General features: G+C 34.4%; 1 protein-coding gene across 1 annotated transcript in view; it reads right to left on the bottom strand.

Annotated features, from left to right (window-relative positions):
* Positions 1 to 18,868, bottom strand: part of LOC136033768 (E3 ubiquitin-protein ligase RNF25-like) — a 36,010-nt gene continuing 17,142 nt past the window's right edge. Inside the window, exons 3-6 of the mRNA XM_065714664.1 lie at positions 15,812 to 16,052; positions 13,124 to 13,354; positions 5,799 to 6,020; positions 1 to 1,391 (exon numbers count right to left, since the gene is read on the bottom strand). Of these exons, the coding sequence (XP_065570736.1) occupies positions 882 to 1,391; positions 5,799 to 6,020; positions 13,124 to 13,354; positions 15,812 to 16,052 (1,204 nt within the window). The 3' untranslated portion in view covers positions 1 to 881. The remainder of the gene's footprint in view (positions 1,392 to 5,798; positions 6,021 to 13,123; positions 13,355 to 15,811; positions 16,053 to 18,868) is intronic.

The following is an 18,868-nucleotide window of genomic DNA, read 5'->3' as shown; positions in this document are numbered from 1 at the left end:
ACTAATAATAAACAACTCTAATTGTGATTTTTAACTCTTCAAGTTAAATCATCATGTCAACAACGTTTGAAATGTGATTTCGCAACCATCCCAGAAGCCACGAAGTCAACATTGAGTAGAAGGTATTAACCTCTTGAACATAAAGAGTTAACTTAAATCGTATTAATCTTGAGCAACTGTTAAGTATGCTCTTTATAATAACAACAATAATAATAAGAATAAAAAAAAATTAAAAAAATAAAATAAAAAAAAGCCTTTGAGATAACGAAAACAAAGCTTGTATTTAGGCTATTCCATTAGTGATCTGGGTTTTTGCATCTGACTGTAAAACTCTCAATAAAGCTGCAAACTCTCATAATCAAGATTGACGTCTATAATCGAGCGTTAAATAATTTGTCGGGCAATGACTATGGTGTTCCACAAAATATATAAATATATTTTCTTTATTAATACTTTTAACTTTCTAATTTCATTATATTCATTATAAAACCATAGTTCGTGTGATCAATCTTTTAAAATTTGATTTTACCGTTCCGTCGAAAAATAAAAATTTCGCACATATTCTCTCAATCAAATTTTATGGCATTTCTAGTAGTAACATTGTCAGCACGAGACGCCCGATCATACTCTAGTTGCGATTATCAATGAGAATCCTTTTTCAAAATCAGAGTGTCGATTAAAATCAACATTAAAAAATTTGATAAACAAATTCAGAACCCGACGATCAATGACAAACCACTTTGGTTGATACTCATTTGGGATTTAATAGGAATTACTCAAGTTATAAGGGAAAACTTATCTTGAACTTAGCAAACTGGCATATTTAAACTTTCTAAAAATAAATATACTTGACAGGGCTATTGAACATTGATGTAAATTAGCTAAGATTTCCTTTCAAAGCCCGGAGGAACTGACCGATTTTCAAACCCCGGTGGGGGTGACCTAGGATCAGAAGTTCTTTTGCCGTTCTCATTTTTATTATTCACTTCCTTGTTATCTTTCACTTCTATAGACTGGCTTTCTTTTTTATTAAATTTATCATGGTCAGTTCTCTCACCATATTTCTGATCTCTGTAATGTCTAAAATGTTTGTATGGCTTATAGTAGCCACCATAACTATAATCCGAAGTATTGTATTTACTATTATAGCCAGTATCGTCAGTTTTTCTATGCGTAGGTCGATGCCAAGGCTTGTTGTCATGGTGGCTATTATTTCGATACCATTGCCTTTTTGGTTCTAAATTGAAATCTCTAAATTTTCTGCTTTTGATATTCGGCCCCTTGGGTAAATATTTTCCGCTATTTTCGATCGGTAATGGAGCTGGTACAGTGCTGATAACTATTCCTGAGTGAGCAGTTGACGTAGATGGCTCTTCAGAGTTAACCGATGTCTGAAAAAAGAGAAAAGAATGTTAAACCAAAGAAGAGAAGAAAATCACAAAATTAGCACGACATTTAACACGAAAAGATAGAAGATTATGACAAGAGAATGTTTTGTTCGACAAACTTCTACAAAGAGAGTAATCTTTCGAAAAAGAAAGTTATCCCTGCATAATTTTCGGTAAGTTTTCTTAGTGCTTCATTTTGCGCTGTAATATTATTAGAAAAAACGGAATAAATTTCATTTACACCAGAATAAATAAATTTTACAGAACACCAGAAACAAATTTTATTAAAAAAATTCACTAGTCTAGTGTTTTATAGCAAAGCAAGTAGTTCTTCTCGAAAACACCAGATAGTACGATTATTTGTTGAGCAGGCAATTGCAAGTATGATGAACAGCACGAGCAATAAAATGATACAAATAAAATGGGATTCTTGCTGTATAAGAAATTACTATTTCTTAGCAATATAGCAAAAACTAATCTAAATTCCTAAAAATATATACAAACAACCTGATTCAAAACTCGGATAAATTCCTCTGAAAAAAAAAATTCACTGCAGTTTAGTGTTTCATAGCAAAGGAATGAGTTAAATATTTCTTGGCTGTAATGTTAAGTTGGCAATTCCGTGTTAGTATATTACGTTGGCATAGCCCAATAAGTGTCTTCAATATGCAATAGTCACCACAATACACCTGATGCCTTTTCTTTCCCCCTTTTCTTAAAGACGGACAAATTTGTAATTCCCCTATCCCAGAGCCTCTTTTCTATCTTTTCGATCGAAGACATTCGCACCCTGAAAAAAAGCTTTGAAATAAAATTCTTTAATATGATTGTCTGACTTGTACAAGTATTATGCCCTTTATCGACTATTATAATAACTGACCATCAACATAACAACCAACCTAATAACTGACGAATAACGTAATACCCGACCAAAGATCACAGACTTTGATCCATTGGATGCTAAAGATCCATGGCAGTTAATCAAATTGATGATTTGATCATCAAGGATAGGGGGTTGCAGACATGAAACCTCTAGATAATATGAAGGAAGGGTACTCCCGTACAATCCAGAGCACACTCGAGAACTGAAGTTAGGTTAATAACAATGAAATACTTTAGTTTATACAACAATATAACTTGGGGTATATATTTGCACATTGGGGGTGTGGGAGGGGGGGGGCAAAGTGACCTCACCTAACATAACCTTACCCCGTCCCCCTAATGTGAAAATAATTAGCACAAATTATATAGGTCTTTCTTTGCATTCTTGTTTCATTGCTCTAACCCAAAGGAAGGGTTAAAAATAAACGGCACCCCTAAAATATTTTGCATATTTGGAACACGAGGGAGTTTATGTAGCACTGGTATTTTTTGCTTTTAATTACCCTACATCCGGATTCAATTTTTTTTTATACCAGATTCAAGACGCAATTGAATTTAAGCAAAATTTAATCCCGCGAAACAGCTCACACAAGAAAGAAACCATTCAAGATTTGGCTGCCAAACAATATAGTGTAAGATAGCACAATCAAAACACCACTTAAAAGCAGATCTAAAATAGGATCCAAAAATAGAGCTCGATTGTGACAAAAGAAAGTTAAAAAGGGAATAAATCACAAAGAAACTGATTGGAAAATGGTAATAAACTTTTTCGACACATTTCTTTTCGGGTGATAATGGGGGAGTAAATCGGGAATTTACAACAATAGCTGAGACTTTTAATACAGACAAGAAGAAGGTATTTCATCTCTAAATGCATTTTTTAGGGCATACTTTCAGTAGAACATCAGTCTAATTATGGGAAAAGATGTTACTAAATTTGTTTAAGAGGAAAATATCATATTAACTGTTATGGGACAAGCATCTACGGGGACAACTCTTCAAGGTAGATGGCTGGGAAAAAAACCTTTGTTAGGGCCTTTCGAAGGAATTCATGATGATAGCGAAGAAGATAGCTATGCCAACAACGATATTGGCGATTGTAGAAGACAGTAACCACGACGCAAAAATAACCACAAGGACAATGATGATTGTTTCTAACATTGATACCGTCCAAAACAAACACATTGATGCCGTTTTCATCACCATTGTCATCTTCACCGTCATCAAAGTTATTGCTGACGCTACAATCCTCATTGTTTGACACAGTTGTCATCACCATGACCGGTATTTTCCTTGACGTTGCCTTTTATTTTATTAACGTCGTTGTGAGCATCGCTATGATTACTTAAACACCTTAAAAATATCATTACAACGCTATGTCCACCTCTGTACCGTCATCAATGTGTCATGACAGGTAGTATCCATGGAATTTGTTGGATTGGCCATCGTGACAGTTGAACCATTGAAACTATTCATTCTAAGAGGCAGGACACCTCCTTCAACTTCAAGATGTTCCGTCACTTAGTCTACTTGTTCTGTGAGTGCAGTAGAATACGTTGGTTGTTCCCTGTGATTGGCTTTAATAACTGCAAGCTGAATCTGTCTTGGCTATTGATTGTTTCAATCATTTATCGTCACTACAGCCCCCTGGTTTTCCCTTTCAAACTTAATTCCTGTTTTAAGCTGAGCTTCGGGCGTAAGCCCAGAAATGGCATGATTTTACTATTTATAAATATTTTATATGAACTTTTATAGCGTTTGTCTATTTTCTGTTATTTGGCAAAAACAGGATCCCTCAAAAGACCACTTCCTGATATACATTTCTGTTTTTTCCTGATGAGAGACAACCAGCTACAGTTTACACATTTATACGGAATATTATAATATGGATCTATTACAGTTTGAACAAGTAACACAATTAGTTTACACAACTATAATGTGGAATACAGGAGCGTAAGAAAACAGAACGGAAAACAGTTACCTTCCTGTTGCATACATATTAGTAGCTCGCTTTTAGAAGAAGAAGATATGTTACAGCTTATGCTATATATATTGAAATTCCCACTGCTTCATCAGGATGATATTTTCCTAGCGAAAAAAGAAGATGAAAAAGAAAGCATATTTATCCCAAAATATTCACCCACCGATGACTCTGTAAACACATTTTAAATCTTGATTGAAATTATACTGCTTTTCTGTTAATAAGTCGATGAAAGGTAAAATACCTTTCAATAGAATGCATTTTTTAGATAGCAAACACAATTTTTTTCTGCGTATTTTAAATGCACTGCTTGAAAAATGGCGCTAGATTATTTGCCAAAAATTTTCATATGTGTTTGAATGCAATATAAAATCATGTATGATGAGTTTGTACCGATCAAGATTTTAGGAAATCAATAGGCTGATAGTCCCCTATGGGGATTTACAACCCTCATGATTCGCAAAATGAGGGCCTGCCAATCTAAAAGAAGCTTCTAAGACACTAAACTTGATTTAAAGGTTATTGGATCGGCCGCTTAAAAATCTCCTCATTTACGCCTCATATTCATAGGACATAGGTCTTACGCCTAACTACCCAGTGTGTATTTTTTTTTAGGTAGTTAATAAGTATTTCAAGATATTTCAACCTTCAGATGATATAACTATAGCACAGAGTACAGAAGCATCGCCAGCTGAATTTTTGGAGGGGGGGGGGGGTAGATTTTGATATCTGACCAATCATTTTTCCTCTTGGTTCAACGAACAAATGCGAAGTTTCGTTACATTGGCAAAATATCAGTAAGCTAGGCAAAAATGTGGCAAAACTGAAGGTTTTTGCTCCCCATCCTCAAACGCGACTTCTCTGATAAGGCAGTCATCCCCTAGTGACTTGCTTGACTTAATGCTCCTGCTCAGCAGGGTCGCCAGCATACAGAAAACTAGTTGACAGCACTGTTAGTCTTCTCCAGGGGGTCCTGTCCCAGGCTAGGGAATCGTTTAGGTTGATATTGCAGCTGAGGAGTCACTGGTTTATTACATAGGCCCACCTTGTGCGCAGTCTCCTTCTATGACGTCATCAGCCATTTTCTGAGGGGTTGAGAAATGTGATGATCTTTGCAGGGGTGCATGGCGGGAGGCAGAGTAAGTGGCCGTACCACCTCAGGAAACGGGCTTCTGCTTGTGTAGAGAGATTTGCCATGTTGAAGGTCGCCAGGACCTCAGTGTTGCGGACCTTGTTATATAATTTGAAGCTTTCTATTCGACGCATGTATCTAGTTTGAACGGCATCGACTTTTCGTAGCTGTGTCTGAGTTATCGGCCACGTCTTAGAAGAAAATAGCATGATGCTTGAGACTGTTGTGTTGTAAATTCGAGCTTTGATTTGGAAACTAATTCGTGGTCTGAGGAAAACTGCGTCCCCTAGTGCCAGTCAGAATATTAAATAATTTGGATAAGTCAAGTCATTTTTTTTTATTTCTAGTGTTTTTTCTTTTTCTAGTATCTTTGAAAATAAAGATTTTCAACCAAACAAAATAGAAGAGACCTTACTTCAAGATTTAAGACAAGAACTGGGGGTTCCTCAGTTGGATCAATAATGGCCCCTTTCATCTTTTGCTTCAAGTAAAGACTTTGAAAACCCTTTTGTATGTTTGAAATATCTTCAGAAGTCACATAAGATTCCGGTGCTTGAGAATACTCCACCGGAGACTGTGCGTTCGCTAAATCTTCTTCTTGCAGATCTATGGTTAGTCGACACATAGGGCAAAGAACCTAAGAAATAGTAGAACATACTATTAAAATATTATTAGCAATAAGCAGTATAAAATATCGCTTGAAACTATTACGAAGCCTTAAAGAGAAATACAGTTGTTAGTATGCTTAGTTACGCCACAACTGTATATGGCTTTGTTTATGGTCAAAGCAACCAGAGAAAGTTTTGAATACTGAAAAATAACTCTATATTTTGAAATTTTTTGCTGATTTCACCGACACAGCTATTGGAAAGTGACAAGATTGGAAATTTAAGTCTGGCTCCAAGAAAAAGAGATTGGCACCATCTATCTATCCTAGTAAAAAATCCGCGAGATGTCTATGCTTATTAATTTTACTGTTGATCAATATTTTGCACGACTTACATACATATTTAACTTTTCCAAACGTGTGACCTTATACTATTTTTAGCATAGATTTTTTTTTCATTTTCATTAGAGCCATACTAAAAAGCTAAAATACAGCTCTCATCAGAATCCCATGACATTTAGACTTAACCTTATCTGAAAGTTATTTATAAATTGTTTCGGACAATTCACTAGTATTTTAGGGACTGATTTTATACATGCCATTCATTCAATTTAGTACAACAGCTTCTTAGAAGGACTTAGGTAGTTAGCTTTGAGTTTTTCCCGACCAGTCCAGAATCCTAAAATTATTTCTAAAGTTAAGAGTTAAATTACCGCGGAAGTTTTAACTCCTGAACCTACCATTTCTAAGAATTTATGCCAGGGCAACTTTATGGTCACAATTGTGAATATAATGAAAATTACTCACGACTATATCACTAAAAGTGCATCCCATACATAATTTGGTGATTTGAGCTATGTTTAATTTTCAAGCGTATTTACTTCTATTACGGGACAATGTGGAGTGATTTTTGATAACTCGATGCAATGCATCGCATACAACCAAAGTTTCAATCTCTGTTTAGCATAGATTAGACATTCTTGAGAGACATAAAGAGCCCAAAAATTCGGCTCTTTGGCTGGTTATTTCAAATTAACCTATGAGATTAAATATTTAACGTGCAATTTTTCCAGAATAGAAAGGATGAAATTGGAACCTCAGCTTTCGTATATACTAATCCGGCTTTCCAAACCAATTTCTTGTCATTTCGATCTTCCACTTAATGTAGTATAAGTGTGATGTTCAAACCAACCCATACCAGTAAAAAAGATAAGCTTTCTTATTGATGGGTAGGACTGTGTTGTGGCGCTGACAATAGTATCCTAAAACAAGATTAAGTTCCGCGTCTATCTTATTGACTCTTTCAAACAGTTCGTGGTAACGAACTGTAGTAAGGAGCGACCCGGCTCAATAGTAACCAAAACTAAAAAAAAATGGAATTTTGATACCAATACCTACATCAAAAGAATCGCATTTTAATGCTGATTTTAAATATATAAGTTTCATCAAGTTTAGTCTTACCCATCAAAAGTTACGAGCCTGAGAAAATTTGCGTTATTTTAGAAAATAGGGGGAAACGCCCCCTAGAAGTCATAGAATCTTAACGAAAATCACACCATCAGATTCAGCGTATCAGAGAACCCTACTGTAGAAGTTTCAAGCTCCTATCTACAAAAATGTGGAATTTTGTATTTTTTGCCAGAAGGCAGATCACGGATGCGTGTTTATTTTTTTTTTTTTTTTTTTTTTTCCTCCAGGGGTGATCGTATCGACCCATTTGTCGTAGAATGTTGCAAGAGGGCTCATTCTAACGGAAATGAAAAGTTCTAGTGCCCTTTTTAAGTGACCAAAAAATTGGAGGGCACCTAGGCCCCCTCCCACGCTAATTATTTTACCAAAGTCAACGGATCAAAATTCTGAGATAGCCAATTTATTCAGCGTAGTCGAAAAACCTTATAACTATGTCTTTGGGGACGACTTACTCCCCCACAGTCCCCATGGGCGGGGCAACAAGTTACAAACTTTGACAAATGCTTACTTATAGTAATGGTTATTGGGAAGTGTACAGGCGTTTTCAGGAGGTTTTTTTGGTTGGGGGAGGGGTTGAGAAGAGGGGGATATGCTGGGCGAACTTTCCATCGATAATTTGTCATGGGGGAAGAAAATCTCCATGAAGGGAGCGCAGGATTTACTAGCATTATTTAAAAACACAATGAAAAAATAAATATGAAAAAGTTCTTTCAGCTGGAAGTAAGGAACAGCATTAAAACTTAAAACAAACAGAAATTATTACCCATTTGAGGGGCTCACCTCCTCCTAATACCTCGCTCTTTACGTTAAAGTATTTTTAGTAATTTCAACTATTTATTCTACGGCTTTTGTGATTCTGGGGTCATTCTTAATGAATTGGGACAAAATTTAAGCTTTAGTGTAAAGAGCGAGGATCTGACAAAGGGGCGAACCCCCTCATATGTGTAATAAAAATATGAGAATACAAAAGTTCTTTACGTAAGCTAATTTATAAGTTACGTAAATCTTTTACTAATAAAAATATTCGTAAAAAATTAAAAGTTCTAGTTGCCTTTTTAATTGACCAAAAAATCGGAGGGCAACTAGGCTTCCTCCCCCGCTCTTTTTTCTCAAAATCATTCGATCAAAATTATGAGAAAGCCATTTAGCCAAAAAAAAATGCAAATTTTGTTTTAATTATTCCTCTGCGGAGAACCAAAATCAAAACATGCATTGATTCAAAAACGTTCAGAAATTAAATAAAAAAAACAAGTTTTTTTAACTGAAAGTAAGTAGCGACATTAAAACTTAAAACGAACAGAAATTACTTCGTATATGAAAGAGGCTGCTTCCTCATCAATGCCCGGCTCTTTACGCTAAAGTTTTTTACTGTTTTAAAAAGAAGAATTGAGAGACAGAGTCAAACTTTAGCGTAAAGAGCGGGGCGTTGATGAGGAAGCAGCCTCTTTCATATACGAAGTAATTTCTGTTCGTTTTAAGTTTTAATGTCGCTACTTACTTTCAGTTAAAAAAACTTGTTTTTTTTATTTAATACAAATTATAGAACTAAGACAATTAACAAGCAAAACATATGAAGAGAATAATTTACTTTCTTTCTTTATGAATGATCAGAGATGGAATCGAAGGCAACACACTACCTGGGGAAAGAGGCCCCCTCCACGCCCTTTTTGCTACCTCAGCCCCAACCCCTCCCTCCAGGGTATCTGAAAAAATTGTGTAGATTGTCAATTTTTCAGAATAGTCAAAAGGTCCAATAAATATGCTTCTGGGGTAAAATCGCACATTTCCTTAGGCAAAGGCATTATACAAAAGGCCAATTGTTTACTCATTTTATTATGGAAAATTGGGAGCATCTTCGATTTGTGTGTTAAACCGACATATAGCCTTCTAAGGGGTCTCACTTTATACTGAGAAGATCTCAAAACTGAAGTGGGATGTTGGGGGGAGGTAGTAACATCTCAGGAAAAATGAGGCCACGAAATAGGGCCGAACGCGTCTTCCAAACGCAGATTCGGAAAATCACAAATAGAAAAACCAAATCCAAAGTGGAAAACCAAATTGACTTTGAGTTTGTATTAGTTAGGGTCAATAGGACCGTAAAGCAGACGTAAGATTCAAACGAAATGGATTTTGTCGATTCATGACGTCTTAAAATAGGCTTAGTATTTTTCCTGTGTCTCTCCAATGTTGTCCTTGAAACTGAAATTCAGTTACATAGATATTTCACACCTGAAACTGGACCTTTTGTTTTACCTGATTGGTTTGAATTTACAAGGCCCGTAGACAGGGTCAAGGGGAACTCAAAGAAGACAAAAACTAATTGCCGACAAAGACGAAACTAATTAAACTAATAACAAAATAATTAGTGCCGCCTGAAAGAGGCTGAAATTTTGAAAAAAAAATTGAAAACAATGGCACTCTCTCAAAAGTTAGTTAAACCAAGAACTTTCGAGTAAAATTGAGTGAACCAGGGGAACTTTAATGAAAAATGTTGCAAGGAAACATTTGTTATTTTGCGCTGGTCCGATTGAAAATTTCATAGCATGTAGCCAGGTCCAAGGGATCCCCAAATTTAAAATTAAAATCCAATATTTCAGTTTTGAAACAGAAAATTTGAAAAAGAATTTAGAAATATTTCTACAGTTAACCAATAATAAACTATACTAATTGAGAAAGAAACAGAAATCAGTTTAAAAAATTGATTTTACAAGAAAAGTTTTTCAAAGAAAAGTAAACACCCAAATTAGAAAAAAAGCAAATATAAAGTCAAATAATAACTCAAGCTAAAAAAGAACAGAAATTAGTATGAACAGATAATAAGAAACTAAAACAAACATAAATTAGAATAAATATAAGGTCAAGCTTAAAACAGACAGAAACTACCACACATAAAAAAGACAACCACTCCACCTTTGAACCCTCTAAAGGTAAGAGTGTCAATTGCGCTTTATTGAAAACAAAAATTTTTTTAAACACTTCTCTTTTATGACTGTAAATCGAGAAAACAAAAATTTGCTGAGACTCAGGAATCAACCTCATTATATTTTAAACAGTGAGTCTCATTTCATTAGTCTCATATCCAAATAAATTTTTATTACCTTTAATCACAGCTTGGAGTGAAATAAGGACTTTCGATCCTGCTGAATTTATCAATACTATCCCTCCTTTAAACAACACGTTCCATTCAAATGTATTAGAGATCAGTTGTTAATTCATTCATTGATTCGTCAATCCACAATACTTCAACAGACAAAACGATTTGCTTCCAAAATTTCCAATTTTCGTTCGAAAAGCTTTATTTAGGCATTAACTTTTTCTGTTGGCTCTTTACACTAAATTTTGACTATTACTTTACTAAGAGCATTTTAGAATGCAAAAAATATAGCGATCTGGTAAGCCCCCTTAAAATACAGAATAGTATCTATTTATATTAAGATTTGACGCCGCTTTTTATTTTCAATTGAATATAAAAAAAGTCTATTAAAAATTTATGAATATTCAATTTTAAAATCAGATTCAGGGTTGTCCTAAATATAAGAATATGGGTAGGGTCATAATATCCCCAATACTCAGCTCGATATATTAAATTTTACCTTTTGCATAGCAATGGTTCGAAAAAAAACTCATTATTTGCTTTTAAAAAATTAAACACCATTTATAAAATCTTTCACAAACCCCATTTATACAAGCAACTTCTTAATAGTTCTAAGGCGATTGAAAATCTTAGAAGTTCTACTCGGGACGACTTTGGCCAATTTCTGACATATACTCAGTAGTCCACCTTGACCCGCATCCGTGATCAACCTGGACCTATTGAAAATGATTACGTAAATTTCGCAGACGGCATAGTGGTAAACTAGCATACTGGTATGTTAAAAAATTGAAATAAAATAGTCAATCTGGATTTGTATTGGTTAAAGATAAGAGCGGAGCCACAATTAGAGATAAGAAAAGTGTCACAGAGAGATGGGCAGAACGTTGCAGCTAAACATGATAAAGTTACAGGAGATGATATAGCAAAAAGCTTAAGGCACTTTGGAAATGAAGGAAGATTTTTTTCTCAAGGAATAATTAGAGACAGTACTAAAAGGAATAAAAGATAGTAAGGCCCCAAGAGCTGATAGTGTGGTAAATAAATTTTTTAAACATGGGGGTTGTGAAGTTATAAGGTACTGAAGAGTATAAATAGGACTTTTGAAAAGGTGAAGTATCTAGCACTTTTAGGAAAACTTTTAATTAAACGAAATGATATAGGAAACAATAAAAAAGTTTGTCATAATTTGGAAGTGAAGGAATATTTCTTTTTTGTCAAGAAGAGCTCGAGACAGTACTAAAAGGATTAAAACCAATAAGGCCTTGGGCCTTATTGGTTTGTCGCTGGTAGTGTGGTAAACGAGTCATAGAAGCATTAGCTTGGTTTTTGTAGGAAGCAAATCACTTAGTATGATGATACTTTCTAGACTTAGGCATGCTTTAGATATTTTTAAGAGGAGAACAGTGTGGGAAGAGGATGTTTGTACCAATTTTTCACTCTTAGATTCATGACTGACAAGGTGCCTGAATCCTCAAAAGCCAGTACATTAAAGTGATTAGTTCTATGTCGAGAAAACGTGGTTAAGGTAAGAAATAAGAACAGATGATAATACCGATAGTTTGAGTATCCTAGATGAAAATGTAAGCAAAATGAATGATATTTCTGGAAATTTTGAGAGATTGGGTGAGAGTTTGGTGGATGCAATGAAGCTGTAAAAAGTAGAATAGGCAAGGCCAAGAGTGTCTTTTCACAGTTGAATCTTTTTTGAAAGAAAAGGAAGACAAGTCTGCGAACCAAGATTAGGAACATGCTCGTCACAAACTCGAAAAATAAACTTTCAGAAAATATCTAGTTTTATTGGCTTCCACTGACAATTTGCCCAGCTTAAACTTTCTTTTGTATCGTAATATTCTCACGTTCACTTTTTCATTTCATTCATTTTAACATTTCTCAGGTTCTCAGGTTTATTTTTAGAATTAAATGCTAAAACCATCGTTTTCTAGACACGTGCAAGGAAGCACTTGTAATCGGCACTCAAAAATTGACCTAGATAATTATCATCAACCTTTTGCAGCTCCCAGGCGTCCTCAAACTTTAAACAAAGACTGAGCTATACCCCGGACCAACCTAAACTATCTGAACTAACGAGTTGTTAACACAGGATTTCCTTGATATTCACTACAAAAATAAGAAGCATCCTAACATTCGTTGGTAGGTATTCATAGTTAAATTTATAAGACTTATTACCATAGGGTATACAATATCTCCAAGGACAAACTTTTTTAAATATTTCGAAAATAAGTAGATGGATCAAATTTCTGGGATTTGGCATTTGACCTGACTATTGGAAGTTCCATTTTCCTGACTCAACAAATTTCTTGTATATATATATATATATATATATATATATATATATATATATATATATATATATATATATATATATATATATATATATGTATATATACACGGGTGTGTGGGGAAAGTGATATTTTATCCAGGATGAAAAACCAGAGCCTCACTCGAAGATGCTAGATGGCATTAATAATTTTTCTCTCCTACAAAGACCGAATTTCCATGTCGTATAATTTTCCTAAAATCTACATTCAGAAATGAGTATGATGAATACCTTTCTTTCCTCTCTATTTAACAGGTGCAGTGCCGCCCCATGAGAGATCAGCTCCTGATCTTCCTCATTCCAACCTCTTTTTGTAGAAATAATGTATCTATAGAGGCAATGTTTATGGAAGTGGTGGTAACACTCTGTATGAACAAAGTCATCATTTGGATGAAAGCCAAACAAACAAATGGGACAGTCTCCAGCAGGACGGTTGGAATTTGTGAGGTGATCCTTTACCAACTGAAAAAGGGATAAATAAACTAGTTTGGTAGAACATCAAACAATATGGTATCATACAGTAAAACATATTACGAATTTGTCATTTTCCTGACCCAAAATGAAATATTGCTATTTTTGGCCCATTATGGGCTGCAGGATTAGTCCACAACGCATTTAAAGGTCAGAATAATAATGAATATACTTGCAAACAGGAAGGGACGTATAGCCCATGGACTAGTTCGAAGGACCCTCTTCTGAGTATTTGAGACAAGAATGAACCTCTTCTCAAGAAAAGCCGTCTATACGTTCCCTCTCCTCCCTAAAACTAGATGTACGTACACCAACAGTGTACTAGTCAATTGAACAGTAATGGTTTTAGTCAATTGAACGGAACGGGACTTGAGCAGGTAGTGGATTCATTCATCCTTTGGCGAATACCACCTAAGATTCTTTGGCTGAATTTAGGCAAGGACAAAAAGATCATTTTTGTGTCGTTTTGCATTTTTTCTCTCTTGAATTTTAAACCATTTTTGCCTTTCATTTATTTTATTTTCATTCAGAATAGATTGATGATGAAGTTTGAATATTTATTGTCTTCAAAAATGTCTTATTTATCTGTGAGTTTGATTTTATTCACGAGTCACAGAAAATAAATGATCATGAAAGGAATAATCATAGGATTTTAGGTTATTTACAGTGGCAATCTATAACTTCTTGGTCAACTTAAGCACTTGGGAAAACTGACTAGTTTTCCAACAGTAGATACATCGACGTTTGCCGTGTATACACCCTTTATACATCTACAATTTTACCTTATGCAATTAATAAATGCCCCCAAATCCTGGTCAATCACTAATATGAAAACATTCATGTGACATTATACGAGTATCAGCTTTCCGATGATCACAAGAGAGAATACGTTTTTCTTTCCTTTTTATATCTATTGTCTGACAGGATACAAAAGATAAATCCAGATTTTGCTAAGCTGTCTATTAAAGAGACAAGAACGGTTTAAATTTAAGTTTATAATATTATTTGTCAATTGCAATGTAGCCAAATCTCGACATGCACTTTTTATCTAATCAATTCCTACTGAAATGTTATTCCACAGATACTTCTCACAATGTTAACATAAATTTATATCTGACACGAGAGCTTAAACTATTTTCTATTTAACTTTAGATTTAATATACTTAAAACTTTTATTTTACTTTATTTAGTATACTTAAAAATAAAAATAAATATCAACCCCCAACAGAGAGCAGAGCTCGTAAGGTTGGGTGTGTATATAATAGGACATACACAAGACAAGATCTTTAATTGACGAAATTACATGATAAATAATTTTTTTAAATGGACGACGGGGAGCAGGGCTCAATATGTCGGACTATAAAACTTGGCCTTACATTTTTTTTGTAAAATAATTCACTTTTAGGCTATAAATCATTGACAAAGAAAAGAAACATAGACTTCATTAACGAACCAAAACTTGATATAATGGCAAATTATATCTAAATTTAGTAGTATTTCAAACTTTATTGATCTCCTAATGGTACATGGAAGTTTGTCTTCGATTAGACTCTATATTAACAGCATATTATTACTTAAATGAATTTGTCCGCTTTTAAGAGGATATACGAATGCGGACCTTCTTTTATTTATGTTCCGAACAGCTTTATTTCTGTTTCTAATTTCTAATACGAAGTACTAATTTCTGTTCAGAACAGCTTTGCTTTGATTATTCATTTTAATTTCTGTTCCTTTTAGGTTTCATTTGTAGACATAGTTACATCTGTTACATTTAAGCTTGATTTGATTATTTATTTAAGTTTTCGGTTTTTTTAGGCTTCATTTGTTTACCCATATCTAAGGGGCCTTTCCGCTGTCGAATCGCATGCTAACAATGGTAACTAACAGGTATTTGTTTGGACGGTAGACGCAGAATAGTTGGGTAACAAAAATGATTCGCTTTAAATTGCAGAACAAGTATTCGATTTTTTAAAGATATTCTCTAACAACGTTAGCTTACAGTTTTTAGTTGGACTGCAGAAACACTTTTGTTGAGGAAATTGATAGCTAACATTCTTTTGTTTGGACGGCGGAAAAACCCCTCTATCCGCTCTCAGTAAAAATTGTTATGTGACTCTTTTGCAGTTCGTTTTAGGTTTTAATATCGCTCTTTACTTTCCTTGATTTTCTTTATTTCGGTATTATTTTTAAAGATAACTTATACTAAAAGTTTATTATCTAGTTTATTGGCGAAAATATTTGTAGTAAAGCAAGACAGAGTAAAAATTATTTTGTATTTTAGAATCAAAATTCACTATTTTCTATTCTATCAGCTTTCAACGTATCCATGGCCAACAGTATCTTGCTTTTCTATTAATTTGCCATTCCCACATAATTTTTATTTATTCAATGTGGAATCATTACTGTTCGTCCTTAAGGATTCCTGTCCATCTAAGAGGGAATGTATACCTCAAAAAGCTCGTAGAGAATTGGATTTCCTTTAAAATCAACACAACGTCTTTTGCAAGCTTCTTCAATTTGCTTGATAACTAGATCACTCAATCCTCTTGAGTTTCTAAGCCTAATTGTGGGTGACACATCTGGATAACCTTTTGGAAGAGATATTTCCAAATCTGTGCAAACATATTGCTGGGAAGAATCTTCAGCTGTTGCCGGATATAGAGTGGACCTGACTAATAGTGGTATTCCGCTGCAAGAAAAACAATTATATTCAACAAACTTTCTCAAACTGACACAAGTTCAAAAGACAGCTTACTTAGGAAGGTAAAAACTGCTCCGTACAATATTCAATGTGTGCTTAGCTAGGGTCAAAGTTTAAGCATAAACATTTTTGCCCACTTTTGATTTGCTTCCTCTTTTATGAACGACATTTGTTATTCAAAAACGAAAATTGATGTCTATTTAAGCACTCATGAGAATAAGGGGTGGGAGTCAGGGACTTACGCAGTGGGTCTTTGGGCCCGGCCCCCCAATTCTAGATTGTTCTTAGTTTCAGGCATCTCTTTATCAGATTGTAAATCTTTTTTTTTATTATTGAGTTCCCTCCGAGTTCTTTTATTATTGCCCCTCCCCCCAAAACAAAATACCCCGTATTTGCCGGTCAGGAAAACAATAACAGACTTTTGATTTTCTTTTACCAGATTATTTGTCTATTAATATGTAAACTAGTCACAAACCCAATTGCATTTTTTTACGTTGTTTTTTTTTTAAACTGTTCATTTGAACAGACATGCAAAAGTCAACCGATAACGAATAGGTGTTTAACTGAAGAGAATCCATAACCCATAGCGGACTTTAAAATATCAAAAAGTCTGACGATGACATGGCAAATGACTTTCAAAATATCTCTTAAAAGAAGAATTTACACTTGAAAATCCATAGCTATAGGTGCACTTAAACATCTTCTTATAATTACATAAAAAAAATCCATATATTCAGCTTAGCTTCCCCGAAAGAGCTTCAAACACATATGAGATTAGCTAAACTTGAAAAAAGCATACTCGTAAGGAACATTTAAGCGTACTAAAATAAACTAAAAAAAAGAATGATACAAAAGTGGAAGGAAAACGTAGGGAAAAAACTTTATTTTTTGTTTGTCAAAGGCAATTCCTGGTCAGAGATGCAGGGCACAACTGATGGTACTATGAGCAGGATTTTCATGTGAAATTGTGGTCAAATATAGAACCTCCTCCATACCTGGAGCAGGTAATTTAGTTGTGGGAGCAACACCTATTATGATTTTGTTCTGTTTAATTTTTCTCCTATGTTTCTAACTTTAGTTTATTCCAAAAAGTTGGTAAAGATCTGACCAACTCAGTTTTAAGGGAAGGTGTCTAAACCCCAGGTTAGATTGATGAGTGTGAAATTACATTTGGGAAGTCTACATACAATTCTTGCTGGAGACCATAAAGAATAGTTTTCACTTTTCGTTGAACCAACGATGTGTGGTCTGAGTTGGTTTTATTGTCTGTATCAGAGAGGACTGCTTGAAGCTGCTCTACCAAGATTTGTTTTGTCGAACCATGTTTCAGCTATTGAGCGGAAAGTTTTTTCAAGCAGAAAGGCAAGCAGGAAGGTAAGGAAACTAGAGCTTTGAATTTCCGTACGAATCCGCCACCTCCTTATAATTTGTAACCACCGGTTTGATGCAGTCACTCCTGGTGACAAAAAATAAACAAAAGGAACAGATAAAGACCCATCTATGACCAGGATTCCCTGACAACATGTAAATTTTGTGTTTTGTATCTTGGAACTCCAAACTCTGGTTCAGTGCTCAAGGACTTGTTGAACATTTCGGAGTAATTTTCATGAATGTCGCCCACTTTTTAATGTGTTTTTCCTCTTTCTAAAATAATTTATACTCTCCTTTTCAATATGTGACAGCATTGAAGTTTATGCTTCATCGTGTCTTGTTATCTTTCTTTTTTTCCTGTTGTTTTTACTTCTTATTTTCGTACTCAGTCCTTTGTCCCTTGATTTATGCGTACTTTCTTATACCAGGGATTTACCAGATACAGAAATAAAGGTAATTCAACTTTGTCCTAGTAATCAAACCTCAAGAAAAGCCTAGATGGTTGCTAACCAGATTCAGATAAGAAGAAACAAGACCTGCTATTGAAAATACCTATATTGCACTATAGTTTGGAAATAAAATCACCCCCCCCCCCCCCACCCACACTGCATAGGCCAAAACTGAAAAACTGATAATTCGCAATCCAAAAATGAACTATGTACAATTTAGGAAATCTCCAAAGCATAGACGATCCATCCACAATTATCTCTTCCCTATTGTATTACAGTTCTATACATTTTTTTTACAGCTTTTGTATAATGAAGATGTTTATGGTTGTGTCTTCTATATTTCATTTTAATTCTGGAAGGAATCTTCCATTTTTTTTGGCAGTTAGTGACTAAGCCTCCTGAGCCAACAATAGACAAGTACATAAACACCTGTACAACCAATGTGACATAAAAGCAATTGTAGTATTCTGATAATCCCAACACAGCTTCATTTAAAGTTTACATAGTTGAAGTCCACTGATAGACTAACAAAGTTGTAACTCCTTTCTTGAAGACTATTTTGCTGTGAGTGATATTGATCAGATGCATGGAATCGTTTCCCCATCCAATTTTTGAACATTTTCGATTGCATTTGTTCAATTATTTTCTCTATTTTACAAGCTGCTGCCAATTGCAAATATTTGCCACAGATTTCAGGATCGGTAACAAAAACCCTAATATAAGTGGGGACCTATGTATTTTGAAAGTAAGCAGTAATTTTTGTTTTTTGTTAGTATTATGTGGAGACTTGTTTTTCTCATGGCCCATTCAGTAATAATAAAAAGAAACGGACCATTTTCAAAATTTTCATTTTAATTATGTCTTTATTTGGTAAAAAACATTCCGCGTGTCAGAGCCCATAAAAAAGTGCCAAAAGGCTAATGTACGATCATTAAAACAAAGCAACATTAAAAGCACATACATCTGTATCTTTGAAAAAAATAC

Source organism: Artemia franciscana, chromosome 12 (assembly GCF_032884065.1).
Source record: "Artemia franciscana chromosome 12, ASM3288406v1, whole genome shotgun sequence".
Lineage (NCBI taxonomy): Eukaryota > Metazoa > Arthropoda > Branchiopoda > Anostraca > Artemiidae > Artemia > Artemia franciscana.
The sequence above is the reverse complement of the archived record's forward strand: the minus strand, read 5'-3'. Positions and strand labels throughout refer to the sequence as shown.